This window comes from Centroberyx affinis, unplaced genomic scaffold, assembly GCF_046629955.1.
Source record: "Centroberyx affinis isolate AG114_WGS23_722 - 3 ecotype Tasmania unplaced genomic scaffold, CSIRO-AGI_Caff_v1 ptg005062l_1, whole genome shotgun sequence".
NCBI classification, from domain to species: domain Eukaryota; kingdom Metazoa; phylum Chordata; class Actinopteri; order Beryciformes; family Berycidae; genus Centroberyx; species Centroberyx affinis.
This window is the reverse complement of record NW_027282497.1, coordinates 544582-568732: the sequence shown is the minus strand read 5'-3', so window position 1 is coordinate 568732 and position 24151 is coordinate 544582. Positions and strand designations below refer to the sequence as shown.

Genomic DNA, 24151 nt, shown 5'->3' with positions numbered 1-24151 from the left:
CACCGCAAAATATAGCTCCCCGATATTACTTTATTGACGTTTAGGCCCCTGCTCATACTTACCTTCATAATGAACTGAATCCAAAGCTCATCTGAGTTCTGTTATCCTCAGGTGCTCGGCTATGCTGATTATGCATTCACATCAGTGTTCACAGTGGAGATCGTACTAAAGGTAATTATTACAGTGAATGAAACTGATAAAACGGCTGTGACAAATCCATTAATAACTCGAAAGTGCATATAACTGTGAGTGTGAATGTCGCATTTTATCGACAGTTTCCTCAACAGTAAACGTCACTTTTTTCTAACTTGATGTTTCCCCCTGCCTCATGTCTAGATGACAGTCTATGGAGCGTTTCTGCACACCGGCTCCTTCTGTAGGAATGCCTTCAACCTTCTTGACCTGCTTGTTGTCAGCGTGTCGCTCATGTCCTTCTTTCTCCAGTGAGTACTGGTCTAACAGGAGGTTACACAAAGGGCTAGTTCTGACAGAGGAGTAGAGAGGAGTCACTGCTGTGCAGCCGTGTGCTGTGGATGGACAGATTTATCTCTGAAAGGGCAGAGGCTTGTTGGTAGCACTCTCTAGTGTTCAGTCAAAGGAAGTCCTTACTGTAGATTCAAGCTTGCTCCATTTCTCACTCCACTCTGCCTTCTTTTCTCACCCTTTATTATTTCACATTTCTGTCATACGTTTTTTTTTTACTTTTCTCAATTCTTTGCTACTCTCAGCTCAAGTGCGATCTCTGTGGTGAAGATTCTCCGAGTGCTTCGAGTGCTCAGGCCTCTTCGAGCCATCAACAGAGCCAAGGGACTCAAGGTAAACATCACTGTGTTTGTTTGATTGTTTGTTTGTTTGTTTCTCTCTTTCTTGCTCTTCCTTCTGTGCTTTAAATATATATTTACAATATATTTAGTGTATGTAAAGTATAGTATGATGTTAACAACTGGGCTTTGTTGCTTTTATGTTGACAGAATGTTGTGCAGTGTGTGTTTGTGGCAATCCGCACCATCGGCAACATCTTGATTGTCACATCACTCCTTCAGTTCATGTTTGCCTGTATTGGAGTTCAGCTCTTCAAGGTACATGGACAGGCTTTCAAACTTAGAATTTTTTATATCCTGACTGTACTTTTTTCTGACCCATCGATATAAAACAGGGAGTGGTCAACGGCCATTTTTAATGATGGAACTTTTCCCTGTGTTTAATGTTACAGGGAAGATTTTACAGCTGCACAGATGAAGCCAAACACACTCCAGATGAGTGCAAGTACGTTTTTTTTTATTTCTCTCTAAATTATACAGGACTCTACAAACATTGCCCTCGTAAAAATGTGCATGTCTGTTGGATTTTAGGGGAACCTTTGTGGTGTATAAAGACGGGGATATGAACCACCCCATGGTGAGAGAGAGGATCTGGCAAAACAGCGACTTCAACTTCGACAATGTGCTGATGGGCATGCTGGCTTTGTTTACCGTGTCAACATTTGAAGGCTGGCCACAGTGAGTAGCAACTTTACTCTACATTTCTCTTAGGATACTTTGAATTTGTGTGTTTGTGCAGGAAATGTGTCCTTACAGTTGTGTTTGTTAATTTTTTTCTAAAGGCTCCTTTACAAGGCCGTGGATGCCAATGCCATAAACCGGGGCCCCATTTACAACTACCGCGTCGAAATCTCCATCTTCTTCATCATCTACATCATCATCATTGCCTTCTTTATGATGAACATTTTTGTGGGTTTTGTCATCATCACATTTCGGGAGCAAGGAGAGGCCGAATTCAAAAACTGTGAACTGAACAAAAATCAAGTTAGTGCTTTTCCAAAGCCTTGAAATCTACTTTTAGAAACACGCTCAAATGAATCATTATTCATGTTCTTAAAGCTGCTATAAATGTATTTGAGTCTCTCCTCTCTTCTCTTTGCCCTACCCAGCGACAATGTGTGTACTACGCACTGAAAGCTCAGCCTATAAAGATTTACATTCCCAAAAACCCATCACAGCTCAAATTCTGGAAGATCATCAACTCCAGCCAGTTTGAGTACATCATGTTTGTGCTCATTCTGGGCAACACCCTCACTCTGGCCATTCAGGTGTGTTTTTCGCTCGATTCTCTGACATAACATGTAGAAATATCACAAATGTCAGTGTTGTGATGTGAGGTTCTGTGTTGTTTGTTTCTCCCTCAGCATTATGAGCAGTCTAAACAATTCACCTCCGTCATGGACATCCTCAACATGATCTTCACTGTGGTTTTTACGGTAGAGATGGTCATCAAATTACTGGCTCTCCGGGCACATGTGAGGTTTCACTCTTGCAGCTTTGAAAATAACATTCATCGCATCTGTCACCGCTGCCCTTTGACATATTGATCGTTGACTGTGATACTTTGTTTATGTCTGCCTGTGTAGCACTATTTCATCGATCCTTGGAATTCATTTGACGCTTTGATCGTTGTGGGGAGCGTGTTGGATATCGCAGTTTCTGAGTTTAGCGTGAGTTTGTCCACATTTTGGTTTCAATCACAAAAAAATACCTGTAGAATCACAGCATGTTTAGTGTACAGACACATTTCAAATACTTTTATGTAGCAGTGCTTCCTCTACATGCATTTAAGCACTGCTGTGATATTGGAAAAAAATGTGAAATAACCAAACTGAAAATTCATCACCTGGCCTTCATTAAGTCCAATACAAACAAATATAGGAGAATTCTGGTACATTTAGTAGATGTATTAATAAGATCCATTTCTAAACCATAAGATGAACTAGAACTGACACTGGGAATCGGACCAGAAGTGAGTCCAGGTCCCAGAATTAAACATTTCCCCATCCTCACTGCCACATAAACTATAGGGGAAGCACTGCGTAATGTTATTGATTCACTTGTCATTCACTGGAGTGTTTTTTTGACAGATGTGTTAGTTCATTGGTTGTTTTGATGTCTCTCATCCTACATGGTGTCTGTGTTTGTTGTGGAATCCATGCAATATCAATCCAGGGAGGAGGCGGCCATGGTGAGGTGAGACCAATACACAACTATGGCAACTCCACATGTGTCGCTCACTTTTAGGGTTAGGATTTATTCTTGAAGATATTATTCTCACAGTCTTTACCTCACAGTTACACTGACTTTCTCAGTTCAGTTCACTCTCTGATGCTGTCACACTCCTCACAGGCCTTCTATTTACCTGTTTTTCTCTCCACACATTTTCTCTCCAGGGTGGAGGTAAAGGGGAAAGTGGAAAAGTGTCTATCACATTCTTCCGGTTGTTCCGAGTCTTGCGATTGGTCAAACTGCTCAGCAAAGGGGAGGGCATCCGAACCCTCCTCTGGACCTTCATCAAGTCCCTCCAGGTCAGTACAGTGTAGTGCAAATAATTCTCATAACGCTTTAAATAAATAAAGGGTCGACTATGTATTCATGACACACATAAACAACATTATGGTAATTGTGCTCTTGTATTTTACCCACCTAGGCTTTACCTTATGTCGGTCTGCTCATCGCAATGATCTTTTTCATCTACGCTGTGATCGGCATGCAGGTGAGTCTCTCTTGTCAAAGAGATCCAGTATCATTTTATCAAATCAAGTCTTTTAATCAGACTGAGATTCATAATTGGTTACATTTCGCCAGATAAAATAAATGCATGAGGAGTTTCACAGTGAAATGTGCAGAGACATTGACATTGATACACAGATATGAAGTGACACAGATTGTAGAAGAATGAACAGTATACAAACTCCTACTTGTTATCAGTCACACTGATCCTGCAGTTGCAATGTGTAAGAAGTGCGCTGTTCTCCTTGCAGACATTTGGGAAGGTGGCCATAGATGAAAACACACACATCAACAGAAACTGCAACTTCCAGACCTTCTTCATGGCTGTTCTGGTGCTCTTCAGGTGCGTCACTCCAAGCAGAAAGATATAGAAAGAGAAGCTAAACGTCACCACCGTTCACAAAGTTTTTACAACAGCTCGATTTCTCTCCTCCCATGGCTAAATATCTCCGTCTGTCTCTCCCGCTCTACCTGTAGGTGTGCCACAGGAGAGCAGTGGCAGGAGATCATGCTGGCAGCGCTGCCGGGTCGACGCTGCGACCCCGAGGCCGACACCGAGCCTGGGGAGGAGTTCACCTGCGGCAGCAACCTGTCCTACATCTACTTCATCAGCTTCTTCATGCTCTGTGCTTACCTGGTGAGAGAGGCCTAGGAGGATTAAGGATGCCTTCAATTTTAGTGTTTTTTTATCGGTCAATTCAAGAGATCATTTGTAGTAATAGTAAAATACTTTGCCTCCTGTGATTTCATTTGAAGCTACCTCAAATTAAATCAAGGTATAATCAAGTCATGTTTTACAGACTATTAAGTCCAATGGGATCAATGTCAGATGAAAGTAGAGAGCAAAGTATTAGGAGAGAGGATTCACTAACAGCAGAGTAGCAGCAATTTAAAACGCTTTCCCTTTCTTCTTCGCTTTCTTCTCTGCCTCATGGGGTTTGTCTGTGTTATTAGTATTAGTATCAGTGATTCTGGTTTCCATCGTTGCCCACCCCCCCTTTGACAGCCTCTTTATAACAGATGGAAACAGTTCTATCATTTAGATTCAGTTGATCAGAGAGCCTGTGAGTCTGGATGCATGTTGAATGTTAACACCACACTCCCACACCCTGGGATTTATCTAATCTAGCCAGTGAAACTATGCAAAACCCTGATTTAAAAAGGAAAAAAAATGTTTTTGGGAACATTATTGCGACCTCAAGGCTATTTTCAGATATTAAATAGGTTAAATGGAGGTTACTTTAATCCTGGAATCTGTGCGAGAGCAGAACAGAGCCTAATCGGAAGTATAGAAGCTGAGAAGGATGTGGGCAAAAAGGGGAACAGCTGTATGTAGGAGTTGTTAGTTTTTTCAGCTGTTCTGTAGCAGACCTGTGGTGAAAAGGGCAGGGATTGGGAAATGCAGCAAAATGTAGTTACAGATGTGTTACAGATTACTGATTACCTGCTTAACATTGGAATCAGCAGTATAATCCACTGATACAGTAATGTATTCTGACTATTTACAGTCACTTTTAGATTAATTTGCCTCAAAGATCTATAGAATATGAAGTTAAATTTACTTTTTTTTTTAAAATCAAACTCACATACTGTAATTTGAAAAACTTTATAATGTGCAACTATAAATAACCAGTGTTTTGAATTATGTAAAAGGATGTGTAAATTCTGTTTCAGCCTTGAAAATGTTTTGATGATTACAGTTAGTATTTATTTTTTATCAGTTATATCTTCTATTGTATTACAAGCAATTTGTTGCTCACAAACAGTAGTTGTGAAAGATTTATTCCACCCATCTCTCTCCCAAGATCATCAACTTGTTCATTGCTGTCATCATGGACAACTTTGAGTACCTGACAAGAGACTGGACTGTGCTGGGGACTCACCACCTGGATGAGTTCAAGAGAGTTTGGTCGGACTACGACCCTGAGGCCACGTAAGACCTGGTTCCCTCTCACTGTTTCCAAAATATTCTCATTCTCTTATAGCTGGTAGTGAATGTCTGATTTGTGTTTGTCTGCTTGTTGCAGAGGTCGAATAAAGCACATCGATGTCGTCACCATGCTGCGCAGGATTCAGCCCCCTCTTGGTTTTGGAAAACTGTGTCCTCATCGTGTGGCTTGCAAGGTAAGTCACACCCATTTAACGCTGCACACTATGAACAGGTGAGGCAAGTTTTACTTTAGTGGTTGCTTTAACTAAGTGCATCAATCAACTTTAATTTTATATGGTTTCACTTTCTCTTTACTTGTTATGGATCAAGGTTTGTGCATTTTGCAAACTGCTTGAGTTGAATATCCTAAATACAAGATTTTCATTTGGACCAACTGAACTGAAAACATTAAATGCAAAGGAATTCAGTTATTGTTTGGCTCAGAGCGTATACAGAGGATAATCTAGCTAATTAGCAGTTTCCTGGATTAAGGAAAGCTCTTTTTAAACCACCTGATCATTATTCAGTAGACAGGTATTGAATGTGCAGCAACCAACAGATACGTTTTAAGTAAACTTTGTAATTTAAATTATTTCATTTGACGCATTCAGTCTTTCTTCACACATTGTCTTGTTTTACTCAGTGAGCCCTCAACACATTCAACCTGTCAGTTGTATTTAGCTGCTGCCCAGGTCTGGACTGCATCCTTCATGTCCCCCTGCCAATCCAATTAATCCCCCCTTCCCCCTCTCTTTCCCTCCTTCTTCTCTCACTCTATCTCCTCCTCTTGTACTATCAGAGACTGGTTGCTATGAATGTGCCGCTGCATGCCGATGGGACCGTCACCTTCAACGCCACCCTGTTTGCCCTAGTGCGCACCTCACTCAAGATTAAGACAGAGGGTGAGGCCTCTTACACATACACACTCATACACCACTCGCACGCACACACGATTAATTGCATTTGCACAGGACTACCTGGCCCAGAGATATTAGTGTGTTGTTTTCCTCAAAGGATTTGCTGTATGTATCTCTCCCCTCAGGTCCCATTGACCAGCAGAATGAAGAGCTGAAGCTGATCATTAAGAAGCTTTGGAAGCGCACAAAGCCCAAGCTCCTCGATGAAATCATTCCTCCCCCTAGAGGTAAACCAGAGAAATGCTGCCTGGCTGTGAACCATGATGAGGAATTAGTGAAAGGAGAAATCTTTCTAAATAAAGCTTTCACTATCAAAGGCACTCGTTGCTTCTGACACTAACATGCTTGTATCAGAAGAGAATCGATTTTCAAAAATGTGTCTATCAGCATTTAAGACTGATACCAATCTCATCATCCAAGCAACTAGTATATGTTATTGAATTTCATGAAGTTCCACTTCTTTTGTCCAGTTCTTGAATCCTATACGACCTTTTCTCACACTTTTCTTTTCCTTGTCAGGGGATGAGGTGACTTGTGGGAAATTTTATGCCAGCTTCTTGATCCAGGACTATTTTAAAAAGTTCCGCAAGAGAAAGGAGAGGGAGAGGAAATCAAAAAGGAAGGACAAGGCAGCTTCTCTCCAGGTGAACAAAATTTAGGTTACAGTTTTAACTGTGCAAATACTTTGTGGGTGTTCGCTGGACAATTATTAACTCTTTGTGTGTATATGTGTACGCTTACGTGCATGTTTGTGTGCATGCGTTTGTGTGTGTGTGTGTGTGTGTGTGTGTGTTTGTGAACTCAGCAAGGGCTGCGGACGCTGCAGGACCTGGCTCCAGAGATGCGCCTGGCTATGGCCTGTGACATGGAGGAAGAGGAGGCTCTGGATGGAGAGGCGACAGGTGACGAGGCTTTTGAGAGCGAGGCCGGAACCTCGGTGGCGAACACGCCCGCCAGCACCCCGATGCCGCCTATAGAGATGCTGATCGAGCAGGCGACCGCGTTCATCGAGCCCGAGCCCAAGATGCGGAACGGGGGCGTGGTCACGACGCAGGTGATGGGCCTTCCTGAGAACCAGAGACCCGAGTCCCAGCTCTCGGGCGTCAGCAGCGTGGTGACGGAGCAGCCTGTGAGGGCCGAGCCCCTGACCACCAGGTGTGTTTCTGTGTTCACCACATCATGTATAAATTCACACACCACCAGTCAAACCTTTGGACACACCTGATTGTATGTTTTTCATCATCTTAAAGCCATTTTGATCTGAAGGCATATGCTTAAACGCTTGAAATTTGTTTTTTAGACAAATAGTGAAGTTGATGCCTATGTATGAATTTCTTTCCAAAGCCTTTGCCTTTCCATCAAGGCAAAGGGCAGCTACTTTAAAGAATCTAAAATCTGAAGTATAAGATTTGATTTGTTTAACACTTTTTTGGTCACTGCATAATTCTGTTTCTGTTATTTCATAGTTTTGATGTCTTTACTATTATTCTAAAATGTGGAAAACAGTGAAATATTGAAAATTGTGTGTCTACGTCAGTACTGTATGTTTTGACTATTTCAATTATTTTCTAATGTGCCTGTCCTCCCCCCCTCCAACAAACAGGGTGGACTCCATCAGTGAGCTGCCCCCTCCTTCCCCAGACATAACAGGAGGTGGAGGAGAGTTTCTAGGTGAAGAAGCAGTGGCGGCTGCTACAACCGAAACAGCTGATCAAGTGTTTTACAGTGAAGTGGATGCAGCAAGCATAGCATCGGCCGACAGGTAAGGCACAAGCAAGACAGTGAGAGAGAGAGATTCAGTATGCACAGTAGGGAAGGGACGATATGCTTATCTGACAATATGATTCGATATGCGATATCGAGTTCACGATTCAATACGACCACGATACGATGTAATAAATAAAAGTTCAGTGATAACAAAAGTAAGACTGCAAAATTATGTATATTTCTGAGACACAAATGCAATGCCATTCGCTTGCTAGAATGTAAACAACAATTTAAAAATGTCATTACAAGCTGTAAATAATGTAATTTCAATGGAGAGCTTGTGAATAAAATGTAATATTGCAATTCATTTTTCTGCCCCACGATACGTATTGTGACATTTTTATATTGCGATATATTGAATTTAAATATATATTGTCCCTCATCCCTACTAGACGGTAAATATGCATAATTAAAAATGTAAAAAAAAGATGAAATTCTGTGCTGAAATTCTTTGTTTTTAATTTGTAGGTATGTGTATCCAGAGGCTGTCTCTCCTGTGCCGTCTGAGACAGGCTACCATGGACAGAGCCTGGAAAGAGCCAGCAGCATAGGAGAAATGCACTATGGCAATCATGACAGCAGTGGCTTAGTTGACCATGGTTACAATGGCACCAACATGAATGGAGGGAGTGTCACTGCAAGCAGCCCACCATACACTGGAAACATTTATAATGGGAACGGATACAGTGACATGGGCTACAATGGGAACGGTAGCATCATCAGCACCAATGATAATGGGAGCGTGGCCATGAGCATCTTCAATGGAAATGGCAGCACTGTAAGTGGTTACAATGGAAACGGCTACAATGGAAATGACCACAGTGACTCGCGGTTTGTCAGACGACGCCTCCTTCCTTCCATACCCACAGGTGAGAAACATTTTATCCTGTGATTTTTTCCTTTCTGAGCCCTGGAGGACAGGATTAGTATTGTAGGACTAGTTTAGTGATGTAATTTAGTAGCCTACATTACACGTCAGTGATTTAAGAAATGATCTGGACGGCATTATGATTTACTTTATTATTTCCATAAATAACTGAGGGGGGTATCATCATATCATATCATCATAATCACAACCATCAATCCAGAGGGTACTAGAATTTACAGAGAGGACGTGGGAGGTGAAAAACACCAAGTTACTTGCCTGGTAACTATTACTCCTGCGGTGACGCACGCTCTGTAATAATCACAAATAACCTTGATCTGTACGGGATTGAAATCACTCAATCGCTCCGGTAAAAACTACATTACCAGACCTGCTCTAGTAATACTGCTGCCATACGGACAGGGCTGCTGTCATGTATCAAGGCTTGTTTCATAACACCTACCTGCTCATTGTTTTCAGGCCGTAAACCTGCCTTCAACCTCCAGTGTCTGAGGCCACAGAGCAGCGTTGATGAGCTCCCCATCCCAGGCACCTACCATGGGAACTCGTCCCCAAGATCCCGTCTACAGGTAAAACCACACACACACACACACACACACACACACACACGCGTATACAGGGCAGGATTTGAGTTTCTTTTTCTTTTTTTCATTTTCCATCATACGCACAACATACAGTATATAACCATACATACACAATACAACAATGACAATAAAGACAAAATACATGAAAAGAAAAAAAAATCAGCCCTTATGAGCCTTTGAGAAAATAGAGGAAGTTGTTCCATGTCTCTATTGTTTCTTTATCATAATTCTCTAACATTCTAGTTAACATAATTTCATATGAAGTTGTTTTACTCAATAAATCCATCCATTCTGTGAAAAGTTGTAGTATTTTTCCAATATTTAAGGACCAACCTTAGTGTTGATATAATGGCCAAACACAATATTTTAAACTGTATTGATGCCCTTAACTTTGGATTTGTCAACTAAAAGGCGAAGTCTAGGTGTCTTGGGAACAGAGAAACCAAGGCCCTCCAACCACAAGTGTTCCTTATCTTATTTTCTCCTGTCCTCCATCAGAACCAGCACAGCCTGGACTCCCGGCCGAGCAGCGTGTCCTCGATGTCCTCCGTCTCCTGGGCCAACACAACGGCAGCCAGAGGCGCTCCTGTTGCGGGCATGATAGCGCCCGGGGGGCGCAGAGGCAAGCTGATCTACACTCCTATGATGCTGCTGGACGAATCCACCGGCACCAGCCAGCCACTGTGGGGCGAAGGCTCTGCCAGCCTCCCCGTAGGAAGCCGGCCCGGCTGGTACCCCGGCCAGCAGGCCAAAACCTACACCAGCGTGAGGATGCCACCCATCAACCGGGGCTTCATCGAGAGAGGCAGCGCGGACAGTCTGGTCGAGTCGGTGAGTGATCATGGGAGAAAGCTATAGGAAATCTAAGCAGGGATGTCATGACCATGCAGCAACCAACAATCAAGATTTCAATGTGTATAACTTGAATTTATATATGTATTATAAGTGTTTTGTAATCACTTCTACCCAGCAGTTTGGTCCAGCGGTCGAATAGACAGAGAAATCTTTTCTAAAGCGATGTGTAATACTTATTACTAATCTCATTCTCCTAAGTGCACTGTAAAGCCAAGTCCACTTGCTGCCACACTACCCATGTTATTATGATAGAAGAAATAAAGAAATAACTCCACATACCTCGGTGTATTACAGAAATAGATACTCAATGGTGAACAGGGGGATTTCAATTTTGCTAAGTGATTGTGGGATTTTACAGCTGACAAAATCCTCTGTACCTTGAGGCTAATATCAAGTAAACACTCATGCTGTGTGTGTGTGTGAGAGAAAGAGAATGGATGTAAACATAAGACATAAGACATCCTTGCTTTGTTTCTGCCTCATGTCAGATTTTGATATCAGAGGGACTCGGCATCTACGCCAGGGACCCGAAGTTTGTGAACTTTGCCAAGCGGGAGATCGCTGAAGCCTGTCACATGAGCCTGGACGACATGGAGAGCGCCGCCACGGACCTGATCGCCCGAGGCGCCAGTCAGTCAATTAAGCGCTTTGAGGAGGAGCTGGCGGATGAAATGAACTGTGTGATTTCCTACTGAAATCAAGCAAAACTGAGAGAACTGTGTGAGAGAGTAAGGTTTCAAGTTTGAAAAAAGGTGGAATATTTAATGTGGTGTGTGTTTCTACCTGTTTTTTGGGGGAAAAAACTTCTACTAAAAAAGCTTTTGAGAGTGTACCTCCCTCTCAGATCTGTGGTACTGGGTAATTTAATGTGAGAGCCTTCAGGGAGCTGGACCTGTGTAGGAATGATGCAACACAGATGGAGCATCGATTTTACATAGTTCTCATGTTATCCACTATCTGGCAGAAAACATACCACAGAAAACAAGACAAAAAGTTATCTAGAAGGTGATACACTTTTGTTTGTGAATGCCAAAACACACACACACACACACACACACACACTGAGCTTGAGAGCTCAACAAGGTTTCTATGACAAACAGTTTCTCTGGATCAAGTATTTTAGCATTATTATGAAAAAGGACAATTTTTTTTGCATTGTATTCTCATTTTGTACTGTACTTGACTTGTCACTTTATACACCTACTTACATACTTGCAGTTGCAACCATGGCACATAAACTGTGTAAAAATATATTACATTAAAACATTAGTACAATAAAACATTGATACTTTGTCTATTACACAGATGAACTCCAGTTGTAACCATAGATCATAAAAACTGATTTATGAGTGTCATATCAGGAGTATAAGTCCAACAACAAAGCGACATTAGCAGTAGCTATTTTAGAGAAATATTTGAATATACTGAATATTGAATATCCTCTAAGATACAACATGCAAAATCTTGAAAATCATAGCAAAAATTAATAAAAAAAAAAAAAAGACTATTGGATTGTTGTGACTTCTAACCTGTTTGACAGGTAGGTTATCCTATGTGGACAATAAAGGTATCATGTTTTTCTCAAATTTATGTTTTTTTTTATTATTATTGTTCATGTGCAGCAGTATCATTGCAAATAGTGTAGTTCACCTCAGATATGCCTCTAGTGACTTTCTAATGACTTTTTGGTCACAGCAGTGCTTCATTTGATCTTGACGAACAAAAGCATATTAAAAGTGTGAATTACATAAGCAGCCATTAGTGGGCTGGCAGATGGAGAACATCTGGGTTTCAGCTCTTCTATTCAAGATTAACAAATTCTCATAAAATGGTTGTGTGCACAAAATAATCTGATATAACCAGTTTAGGTGTCTGTTGTTTGATGTTAAATTTAAACATCAAATATTCCTCTATACCCCTGTCTAAGGATGTATTGCAGAACCTAAACTCAATTTACTCAACCTTTTGTTTGCAGAATACAGTTTACACATCAGTTTTAATTTTTTATGATGTAAATTCATATTATACATCTTACAAGATAGAATCAAATTGATGTGAGTTATATAAAGATAAGGGGAAAAGCATAATGTTCTGAAAACATAATTGATTCTTGTTTATGTTGGCGGTTGTGTTGCTTCATAATGCTCACCAGCTGCAGGTCGTGTAGTTTACCCACCTTTTTATTTGCCACTACATCACCGCCCCTGTCTACTAATGCGTGAACAGTCTCCATGCGTTCGTTCCCTTATTATAACCCCGGGCAATCTCAGTCGCTCCCTCAGAATAAAGCAACGCTGTGATTGGACGGGCGACTCGGCTCGTCTTTACTCCGCGTCGAATGATTTGTCTGACGTGCAACGCTTCACATGCCCTGGACCAGCCCGTGACGCAGTCCCGCTCTTCCTCCTCGTCGTCTTCCTCCCGTGGGCTGTTCCGGATGAGACGCTGCGCTCCCGCCGCCCCTCTGATCCTCTTATCGGCGAGTAAGCGGCCAAGATGGATGTTGTAAACCAGGTAAGGCTTTGGGGGGGGAAATCATCTATTTTTATATTGTTTTCTTTTGTATCTGATGTTATTGTGATTTTTACCTGCCCATTTTTCCATTGCCGTGCACTTTAATAGGCCTATAGATGTATTTTTTTCTCATAAATCCGCCGACCTTTAGGTTGAAATGCAGGGCTTTCAATGTCTTTGAATTGTAATTTAGATATTTATCTAAACACTGCAATGATCCTATGGCGCTACAGACCGCGGTGTAATTGGGTAATTTTGCACTAGTGCTGCAGTCGATATGATACAGCGGCCCGCTGACAGTCCAAAAAATGTGTTGGTTGTCCAAAGATTGCTGCAGCAATGACATTTCGCTATGGACGGAGAGGATGTAGCCTATTATCCCGAGTGATTCAGCTAATTGATTTAGACTGGCGACATCTCAATTAGCCCGCTGTTGCTAAGATAGCAAACATGAATCTGATTAATTTCCAAGGCCCTCTGTGTTATCGGATAACCGCAGTAGGCCTGACACAGAATAGAGCAATCTAATGAATCTCTGTGGCCACGGACACATCATCTCTCAGATAGCGGTATGGTTTGTGATAAAGCCAACAAGGCTTTACTGGAAATGAAGCGCAGACTATATGAGGAAATCAGTGTCCAAAACAGCATTTTGTCAGTATTGCCGTCGTGCGTCATCTGTTTAATATGGATGTTTGGCAAACAGCAGCTAGAGAATGAACGTCAGGCGACAGGCGCAGGGTAAAAGTAGCCTACAGCCTCGGGCTGAGAGAAAACCATCACTACCGCCTGCTCCTGTGCGGCCATTTATTGATGCACAGAGGGACACACCGCCTTCTTTGCGGTGTCGCATTCACCTGCGCATAGGCTGCTTTCCCCTCTAAAATGAAGAAGCCTGATTGAGGCGAGATTCTCTTCTAATAAAGGCTGCTGTCAAGTGTTCAGCTGGACACAGAGAAAACAGTATGATAAGCAGCTTTGTCTAATTGTAATGCTGTCAGGGGCTCTCTCTCTCTCTCTCTCTCTCTCTCTCTCTCTCTCTCTGTCTCTCTCTCTCTCTCTCTCTCTCTCTCTCTCTCGCACACACACGCAACTAGCCCCAAAGGACGCTAGATGGCGTTGTAACGGCACGTGCAAATCAGCGCCATCTAGCGTCCTACGCGCGCCCATATCACAGCGCGCTCCATGGCGCGTTTTAAGTGAGCATCAGTATTACTGTAGGTGTAGCCTACACCATTTTGTACAAAAATGGCAGCTTTGGCAGAGACAGTTGGATCACCTTGTTCACTGCCTTGCTGAGCTGGATTGGCTGGTAAGTAATAAACACCCTGCAGGTGCCAGCAGTAGGCCAGGCCTGTTGTTAGGCTGTGAGGTAATTAGGTTCAAATCTTTATCATGTTTTTAATCATCTAACTCTTTCTCATCTCACCTCCTGCTGTCCGGTCCACTGAGAGACTGATTTTATGCAGAAGGGGTCAAAATCACTAAAATATGTTAGAAAACTCCAGTGCTGATTGCTGATTTTTGTTTTGACAGTTGGTGGCCCAAGGGCAGTTCACAATAATCAAGCAGCCTTTGGGATTTATAAAGGTTCTACAATGGGTAAGTCCTCTATTTTCCATATTTCTTTGGTAATTGCAAATAATGTCATAATAGTTGTGGGCATAGGCCTAATGTAAGACTATTTTCAATGTTTGAAAAATGTAACCTTACCAACACACCATCTAATATTTTCACAGAAGAAAATATTAGAATGGATAAACTACTTGGCATGGTATGGTTGTTTACAATAAATAATGATGGCGTGTCCTGTGCTGACAGATTTGTGCCCTTCTGTCACACAAAGGTCATAAAGCTGTGCATGAGGCTTTAAAATGGTCGTCTCTCTACACTGTTAGAAAAAAAGGTTCACAGTTGTACCCTTTGTCTCTGGGGCTTTATCTTCTCTGTTTCCTCCAGAAACATGAGCTGCTCCTAAGCAGTAATTACTACATGCTTATGTGAATTAAAATATTTACTGAGGTTAATACTGAGCTGTCCCTTTTATCCTGATGGTGATGATCCTGCCCATCCTCCCACTCACCACCAGCAGGTCTGTGCTGGAGAAACCAGCAGGACGTATTATGTCATTGTTGTAGTAACACTATGTCAGTCCAGTGAGAAATATAATAAGGATTTGGCTGCCTCAAATCCCTCTTAGAGGGCGTAACCCGTGCATAGTGCAATGTATTTTTCCTGTTTGTTGGGTGCATTCCCTTCCATTAGATGACAGGGCCAGAAGACTCCCTATAGTCTCTTTATTTATTGAACCAGCGCAATTTATGAAGAGAACAGAAATCTTAAAATAAATAAATGGATTAATTTCAATGATTTAATTTAATTTAGTCCAAGGATTGGCAAATTTCTATAACATTGATTAGTGGCCCATTATGCATTTTTGTTGTGTGAATATCATTAAACAGGGCCTACTTCACACACACGCACACACACACACACACACACACACACACACACACACACACACGCACACACACCCTGTTTATAGTCAGATAATGCATTGACTGGTATATTTGGTAGATTTATCAATGTTTGCAATTCCATTTATTTAGATACACCCAAGGCAAACCAAGAGCAGATGTAGATGTTGCTCTTTTCTTCTCTAAGTTACTGTGTCTCCAACATGGTTAAAAGCCATACACACACACACACACACACACACGCACACACTACAGATTATTATGCTATACTCAAAACAAATGGCATAGATGGTGCTGCAAAGCATCACAAATATCTCAGTATAATGTGCTGTCGCCCATATGTCCTCCATTAAGAGCATGCTCACACAGAAGGGGCTGAAGGGTTAACAAAATGGTGGCTCTCTATCTCAGTATTTCTCATCCTCAGCATGAAAACACACTTATTGCAACCTAGATGAAAACATATGTGCCAAAGGAACGCAGACGCTGTAATGGGCTATGCAGATAGGCCAGAGAAGAGTCCGAGGCGTGCAGGGAGTTTTAGCACATGGGTGTACTGCATGACTCTGTAGTCCTTCCCTGGAGCTGTGTGAGTGTGCCAGCATCTCATCACTGCCTCCCTGGGTCATAGCGAGCCGACCGGCCAATCAGCAGCCACGCTCAGGAGGCCAGGGCCCATGAATCATCTGTCAGAGAGCCTGCGTGTCTCAACGTCAGACTAGTGGAGGAGCTGCTGGAGCCGCTGCTCCCTCTGGATTAATATGGGCATGCATTACCAGCATCATAGCGTGTTTTTTTTTAGGATGGGGGATCCACCCTTCTCAAGTATTTTTCTAGTTTCTGAGGCAGTGTTCGGTGAAGAGAGGCAGGAAATGAGAGAGAGAAGAAGAGACAGAGAGAGGGATGCTTGTGTATAGTAGAATCAAACCCAATGCCAACCCATTACAACCCTATACATGTATTGTCTGTGACCTGATTCATTGTATATTTAGTAGATATCATGGCAGCATTTTCTTTGCAGCCGGTCGTCTCTCTTTCTCTCTTATGCTTTCATAGAAAAAAAAATGCAAAACAGTAATTGTCAGCGATGCTTGCATTCACATTCTTATATTTGTCCCATGTTGCCTCCTTCTATACTTGAGAAATGCTGATCAGTTTATATCCCCAGTGATTTCTTATTTGATGATTGATATGAATGAAATCCTGTGCTTTTGAATCCCCATATATGCAGACTGTAGGCAATTCTTCCCTGCTCTTAGAGGGAACTGGCTATGGATTGGATCAGTGTAGGCGAGTCCAGTATGTGGGGGTGAGGATGTGTGATTTGGTGATTTTTTTTCCCAAGTTCTCTGAATATGAGCATGAAAATGACACATATTTGTGATAGTTTGTGCGGACCATTTGCTATGTGTTTGTGTGTGTGTGATATTAAAATAGAGTGTCCCTGTATGTGTGACTCATGTAGCTTTGCCCACCTCCCCGCCCTGCTCCCACTCTGGGGAATAGTGCTGACAAAGCCTAGATTTGATGGATGCTGGAAGACATTGAATTCCCAAATAAAGCTGATGTGGAGCTCAACCGGAGCGTCTACAGCACCTAAAAACAGCCCCCTGCTCCCGCCGCTACAAGATGGCACTCTGCTATCTTAAACAAGAATTTCACCTGCATTCAAATTTCTAGTCTGTGACTCACTCCCTGCATGGTTGTTCAGCAAACAAAAAAAAATGTCTGTTTCTCAGATAAGAACATGAAATGAGGGCCTTATTCGCATTGGCGCAGTCCCTAATGTATAACCAAGGCTGTTGGTTTTGTAGTAGCTCAGGGATCTTTTGCTATTCAGCAAAGGCAATCATGGCTCTCTGTGGTTATTACTCAAGTGCCTCTGTGGAAGGCTTGTACAGCTGCTCAGTGCTTCCCTGAGGTTTGAGGCTATTTCAGAAAGTATATGTTTATTTCTTAGTTAATTGTTCCACTGCGTTGCATTTGTGTGTGTGTGTGTGTGTGTGTGTGTGTGTGTGTGTGTTTGCACGTGCGCTGGTATGCATTAGGATTAGACCGACATATTAGTTTGCCAATATATAGTGACTCGATATTGGCTTCTTATTAAATATACCATGTGGCTGCTAAGATGGAGGTTCCTCCCTGAACACAGCTACATAAGGCAGTCTGTAAAACCTGATATTAAATTCTGTTTTCTTTGCACATTTTATTCATTTAATCAATGAATAAATACATAATTATGTTTATTGTATTTTCTTTTTTCATTCTTAAGGTCTGATGTATCCCAGAGTTTCTCCTACCATTGAATGGGTGTGGTGGGTCAGCCTGCCTTAAAGAGCTGCTAACCCACCTGAAAGGATTTAATCAGTCTGGGTTTCAAAGGAGAGTTTTAGTGTCACATGATGGTCTAAATGCTGATTCTGTGGCTTTTCCACCCTGACAAGAATAAAAATCAGGGTGAAACACTGAATACTTGTGATTTTTTGAATATGAATATGGTCACGACACAAATTATTGGCTATTGCCGACATCAGTCGTGTGTATCAGCCTTCAAACCCTCGTATGTTTTGTGTGTGAGAGAGAGGGAGACTGAAAGACAGCCTGAGAAAGACAGTAGAAGGTATAGATCGTTTGTCTGTGTGCAAAAATGTGTGTTTCTCAGCACAGACGAAGCACACGACAGCTACCCAGCATACCAGCAGCAGTAGAAACCAGACTCTGCCTCCTGTGTGTGATGCTGCCAATAGCGTTACCATGGCACCTAACACGCAGTCTGCTGCCATTTCTTTTCTCAGCCTGGCTGGCCCTCTCCCTTCCTCCTCCATCACTCCTCCATCCAGTCATCCATCACCTTAAAGGCCCAGCCCATCATTGTGGTACGGCGCCTCCTGTTGAAGCTCAGTGCTGGTTTTGTTTGGATAGTGATTTATTGATTGATTTTTGTTTTTCACTCTGAATTTTATTGCCTTAGTTTTTGATACAGAGACTGACAGTGTGACTTTTACATGCAATTTGAGGTGGTACAGTTTTTTTTTTGTTTTTTTTTTGCATTTGTAATGTTCATAAACAACAAAATAAGCCTTTAATTTCGGTTATAAACTATGAATGTTCTAAAAAGCTTAATTTCCATTTACAAGTAAAACTCTTCAAGAACATGTGCATATTTACCTTATTTACCATCTGTCATACCCTCTTCATATGATTCAAATGATGTCATTTAAATCATTGTATCATTTCAGTATGATTGAGTTAAGGCAGCGGCTTGGTGGAGAGATCATCAACCAGAGAATCCACTCCCTCTTACAGTGAGTGTTCATCCCTGCCAAACTGTCCCTGAAGAAGACAACAAGGCCCAACATGTATGCTGTCGACCTGCATACTGATCCCACTTGTGAAATGTAATCCTATACGTGTCTCAGAGGGAAACTGTATGCACAGAAATTAATTCTTGACTACACTGAGCGTAATATGGAGACTGGGAGCTGATGGAAATATCTGCAGAAAACATGCAGGACCATGAGGTGGTTATACTAAATAGAATGATGCATGAAATAGATTTTGGTCATTGCAGAATCTAAATTTCTGAAGATGAAAATGTCAATGTGCAAGGTTTTAAGTGCACAGGATTGTGCTGACATTGCAGTAGTGATAGGTTGTGCAAGGGTAATGATAAATTGCAATGCTATTGCTACAGAGTTACATCCTGTTTTTCTGAATTGAATTTAAAGGGAAAATCCTATCTAGATGGGACTCATATTCTGCTGTCTATTCCTGTAGTCTTATACAGTTCAGTTTGGATTTGTGAGCATGAACAAGATTCTCTCAAAGGTTGAAACGAGAGCTAAGACATTATTAAAAGCCGTGTAGCTGCTTCACAGAGTGAATGGACAACCAAGTTAGTGGACAAGGTGGCAGTATCCAAGATGAATTTACAGGGACATTTCCTAGTTCATACATTCAGGCACTACAATGTAACGAAGCTCAAATATTCTGTAAGACAGTCTCAGTGTAGTAGCTCCAAATTTGCCCCTCTTGTTGATAGCAGAATATTGTTTGAACTAAGATCATAGGAATAATGTAGAAAATGTGTCTTGAGGTGGATTTCAGCTCTAAGGCTTCACTGCAGATGGCATATCCTCTCTCTCTTTGCCACCTTTCCTTGAAATTGGTAATATACTGTGCTGTATGTCAGCAGTACCAACCCCCCTCTCACACACTAACACTGCCACTTTCATCACATCTACGCTCATCTGCATTGATTATTAAAACCTGTTAATTGGCGTTTTTCCCAACAACAAGAAGAAGAGAAGGTGTTGGAGCAGTGGATGTTCTGTTTGGTGCAGAGAGAGGACACTAGAAAATCAAATGCCCCTGCGGGAACAGGGATGGATGAGTAAAGCTATTGCCACAATGTCCGCTTTAGGCAGCTACTGTGGGTAAATCCAGCAAAACAGCCCTCGACTCACATTGGCTAACAGATTACTGTAAATAGTTTAGTGTGTTGATGCCTGCAGCAGGTAGACTGTACTACAAGACTAAGTGGTAAGAAGGAAGTGACGTGTGTGTGTGTGTGTGTGTGTGTGTGTGTGTGTGTGTGTGTGTGCATACGAGCTCACGTGTGTGTGTGTGTGTGTGTTGTGACTGGCTTTACAGTAGCTTGTAGTGCTTGTGTTTGGTGACAGATGGTAGAGCACCTCAGTCAGATTAATAGCCGGATTTTCCATCCAATCGGATCTGGCCTGCAGTGTAGGGAGGGTGTGGTAAAAATAGTCTGACTTGACTAATCTGCTGTGTGTGAGAGTGAGTTTATCTCTAGACGTGTTTGTTTGTGCAGAACACTTGACTATAGGTGGGAGCTGAAGAACAATGAACTGTACGCACCTGAAATGATAAACAGGCAGTATCTTCAGGAGCAAAAAAAAAAAGCAGACAAAAAACATCTATTATAACAACAGAAAACAGCATTTGCACAAGCACATATATGTTAAATGCAGTTGTAACCATGGCAACAGGTGCAGCCCCTGCTCTGTAACCTGGCGATAGCGCTGCATTGATTTGCACTCTGTGTGCCTTTGTCAGCAGTTTGCCTTGATTGGTGGAACGTTGGTTTGCTTGAGACGTTGCAGATGGAAAAAAGCGTCTGTGGTTTTCAGTGTGAACTTAGTGCAGTCGCCTGTTTTACACTGGAGCTCTTTGTTTATATAAACATCATTGCACCTAAATAGGAGTTTAGCAGTTGTCCAGCATGTAATCTTTGCTCAGCCAATCACTGAAGAAAGCACGCTTCAGTAATGACACCACTTGATTCATTCTCTATTTTCTCACAATTTGTCAATGGGATGTCAAATGTAACTCGATGTCAGATACAATAAAACAGAAGTACATTTTTGCTTATTGTGTCTTTTTCCTTCCTCTTTCTCCTGCAGATCTTTGCAATCTTCGCCTTCTCAACATGTGGCAGTTACTCCGGCATGTTCAAGATGAGTGTTGAGTGTAAAAACCGGTCGGAGAGTGACCTAGGCATAGAAGTAGAATTTGAATATCCATTCAGGTCAGTATTCTGTCATTACTGTGACGCCACTGTTGTAGCAGAGATGGGCAAAAACACATTCAACTGAAAATACTCATTTAGCACATGTATCAAAATAAAGCACAAAATACAGAATAGTACATATTTGAAACAGTGAGATTTGAACATGTATAAACAAATAAAAAACATCACATATCAAATTTTAAAAGATCACCAGTGAAACCAGGAGGCTAATTAATTTGTCAAGTGTGTTAGCCTCTATTGATGAAATATAATGTTAAACCTTGATTCATCCAGCCTGAACGCCCTGTAATATCAGACATGAGGCTGCAGGGAGAGTCATGTAATTGCCACTAGATAATAGACATCTATAACAGTGCAACCTGTGCTATCTGGCCTTTGTCTCATTGGTTCAGAACTACTAAGCCTTTACTTGTCTTCCTGTGCTGGTCTGACCTGAGGCTTCATGATGTAGGCTGATTGGTATAATTAGATTGTTTTAACAATGAATACTGTAATCACCTTGAGCTACTCAGCACTACAAGGGAGAAATGGTTTGAAATGCCACTTTTCCCATTAAAATGTCTGCTCTGTTAGAAAGTATATCTCTGTTTTTATGTTCCACCACCATTGTACATGGTGTGACATGATGGCGTCTGTCTGTGTGTGTGTAGACACATTCTTGTGAATAATATAACACAAAAACAATACTACTTGATAGAAACTTCATACAAGTCGATGATCTGATTAGATTTCAGAGCAGCCTACTGTAAATTTGCATATAAATGATTTTCTTGAAACTACTATAAACTCCTTAAAGCTTTAAGATACAGAGTTCATATTAATACTGCCGTGTTATGTGAAGACCAGTGTGTTGACATAGAAATATTTGCTAATTAATGCTTAATTAATGACCTCATTAGCATAACTGGTTATGTTTAAAATATCATGGTGATTATGGCGGGACATTAGGCAGCTCAAGTTCCTCTTGTTAAAATACTGTCCTCTGCAGTATCTCGTTACAGATCACATGAATCATTTTTGTCACATTCCAAATCCAAATTACAAAATGCATAAAGGGAAACAATGAATACATATTTCAAATGAATGTAGGGGAAATACCACCTGTCTCTGTGTTGTAGCACTGCTTACTTAACCTTCCTCCCTTGATCAGTGATATCTGTCACAAGCTGTTTCACATTATTTCCACGAGAGCTGTATCACCAATTATTTCTTTTCTCTGCTCCTCCTCCACGTTCGCTCTTCTCTCTCTCTGCTCTTGCTGCCGCTCTCAGGCTCCATCAGGTTTACTTTGATGCCCCCACCTGTAAGGGAGGGAACCCTGAGCGTCTATTCCTGGTCGGGGATTACTCCTCCTCAGCCGAGTTCTTCGTCACCATCGGTGTCTTCTCCTTCCTCTACTCCATGGCAGCCCTCTCTGTATACTGCTTTGTGCTGGAGAAGTACCGTGAAAACAACAAGGGGGCCCAGATTGTGAGTTTGTGCATCCCTCACATTTCAGTTGCATATTGGTTAATGGTTGTATAATTGATACTGAGTGTTTGATGGTAGTAAAGGTGGTGGTGATGATGATTATGTTGCCTTGCTGACCCACAGGACTTTGTTGTGACGGCGGTGTTCACCTTCATGTGGCTGGTGTCTTCATGTGCTTGGGCTAAGGGCTTGTCGGATGTGAAAACAGCCACCGACCCCGACAAAGTCACCACCCTCATCTCCGCCTGCGACGAGCAGGAGAACCGCTGCCGCGAGGTGTACGACCCCAAGATGTCCGGCCTCAACACCTCTGTGGTACGTCCCGGGTGATCCTAACATCGACATCCAATTCTATTCTCATTTTTACCAAACTGTGTGAACAGTTGACATGAAAGCAAGTTACTACAACAACAAACACTGATCTGTTGCCCTTCCGCTCCGCAGGCTTTCGGCTTCATCAACCTGATCCTGTGGGCAGGAAACCTGTGGTTCGTGTTCAAGGAGACCGGCTGGATGGCCGCCTTCGCCGGAACGTACGCCCCGTCTCAGGAGAAGCAGCCCGCCCCTGATTCCTTCGGCCAGGGAGGCTACGGCCAGGAGGGCTACGCTCAGCAGGACCCCTACGCCGGCTCCCAGGGAGGCTACCAGCCCGACTACGGCCAGCAGGGAGGCTACAACGAGGGCGGAGATTACAGCCAGGGCTACGAACAGCAGCCCACCTCCTACTCTAATCAGATGTGAGCCTATCCAGTCAAACCACAGCTACAGGATGGTGAGTGGACTGATGAATCAACAGATCGTGTCCCGCAGCCTAGACCAGGAACTGTGCCAAAATTCAAGCCTATACGGACTGGTTAGAACAGTATGGAATAGATCACATTATATATAATGTGTTTTAGTGCTCGTGATAGTCTTGCATGGCAATTCTATACATTTTAATATACATTCTATTTTTGTAACTTTCTGTCTTGATTATCATAAGCACAACAAGCTTAATCATGTAGAAATATGGCTGTATTTATTAGGGTCAGATCAATATATCAGTTTGCCAGTACATTGGGCTGATATCTGCCTTTATTAAATATCAGATATTGGTCATGTTTTCCACTGCCGATATGATGGAGGTTCCTCCCTGAACACAGCTACATAAAAACAGTCAGTAAAACCTCCAATGGAATTTTATTTTCTTTATTTATTCATTTAATTGTTCAATTATACTTTTGTAGATTAATTCTTCATTTAAAGGCCTAATCTATCCCAGAGTTTGCCTGCCGTTGAATAAGTGCGGCGGAGCGTTTTAGTGTCACATGATGTTCTAAATGCTTTCAAAAGCTTTTCCGCCCTGACAAGAATAAAATCCTGGGAAAAACACTGAATAATTGTAATTCTCTGGCATCAAAATGGTCAAATTTAAATACACTGAATATCGGCACAAAGTAGCTGCTTTCGGCGACATCAGTCTAAAAATATCGGCCTTACAGTATTTATTTATGTATTCAACATGCAATTCATATAAAATGACCTTTGATGGTTGTTTAATATTTTTCCCCTTCCCCTGTCTCTTGTTTCTCTCCCTCTTTTCACAGGGTGACCTTGTGATTTTGGAGTGTGGTTCTTGACCGCCACCTGCATCTCCACAC

General features: G+C 42.0%; 2 protein-coding genes across 3 annotated transcripts in view; both read left to right on the top strand.

Annotated features, from left to right (window-relative positions):
- The window catches only part of LOC139666598 (voltage-dependent L-type calcium channel subunit alpha-1D-like), a 19965-nt gene extending 8582 nt beyond the window's left edge, over positions 1 to 11383 (top strand). The window contains exons 22-47 of the mRNA XM_071545886.1: positions 112 to 171; positions 337 to 443; positions 729 to 816; positions 972 to 1079; positions 1214 to 1266; positions 1353 to 1499; positions 1604 to 1805; positions 1931 to 2089; positions 2186 to 2296; positions 2408 to 2491; positions 2997 to 3017; positions 3218 to 3352; positions 3475 to 3540; positions 3809 to 3900; positions 4035 to 4194; positions 5363 to 5490; positions 5585 to 5681; positions 6287 to 6389; positions 6530 to 6631; positions 6924 to 7048; positions 7210 to 7559; positions 8023 to 8166; positions 8640 to 9040; positions 9517 to 9626; positions 10140 to 10472; positions 10985 to 11383. Of these exons, the coding sequence (XP_071401987.1) occupies positions 112 to 171; positions 337 to 443; positions 729 to 816; positions 972 to 1079; positions 1214 to 1266; positions 1353 to 1499; positions 1604 to 1805; positions 1931 to 2089; positions 2186 to 2296; positions 2408 to 2491; positions 2997 to 3017; positions 3218 to 3352; positions 3475 to 3540; positions 3809 to 3900; positions 4035 to 4194; positions 5363 to 5490; positions 5585 to 5681; positions 6287 to 6389; positions 6530 to 6631; positions 6924 to 7048; positions 7210 to 7559; positions 8023 to 8166; positions 8640 to 9040; positions 9517 to 9626; positions 10140 to 10472; positions 10985 to 11191 (3693 nt within the window). The 3' untranslated portion in view covers positions 11192 to 11383. The remainder of the gene's footprint in view (positions 1 to 111; positions 172 to 336; positions 444 to 728; positions 817 to 971; positions 1080 to 1213; positions 1267 to 1352; positions 1500 to 1603; positions 1806 to 1930; positions 2090 to 2185; positions 2297 to 2407; positions 2492 to 2996; positions 3018 to 3217; positions 3353 to 3474; positions 3541 to 3808; positions 3901 to 4034; positions 4195 to 5362; positions 5491 to 5584; positions 5682 to 6286; positions 6390 to 6529; positions 6632 to 6923; positions 7049 to 7209; positions 7560 to 8022; positions 8167 to 8639; positions 9041 to 9516; positions 9627 to 10139; positions 10473 to 10984) is intronic.
- Positions 5578 to 24151, top strand: sypb (synaptophysin b). 2 transcript variants are annotated; one of them, XM_071545815.1, is made up of 8 exons: positions 5578 to 5586; positions 12993 to 13010; positions 14547 to 14612; positions 20914 to 21038; positions 22313 to 22511; positions 22635 to 22826; positions 22956 to 23283; positions 24098 to 24151. In XM_071545815.1, the coding sequence occupies exons 2-7, from the start codon at positions 12993 to 12995 to the stop codon at positions 23250 to 23252; spliced, it is 897 nt and encodes a 298-aa protein (XP_071401916.1). In that variant the 5' UTR covers positions 5578 to 5586; the 3' UTR covers positions 23253 to 23283; positions 24098 to 24151. The 2 variants fall into 2 exon arrangements, with proteins under 2 accessions (XP_071401916.1, XP_071401915.1); XM_071545814.1 differs by lacking the exon at positions 5578 to 5586 and having other exon boundaries at positions 12929 to 13010.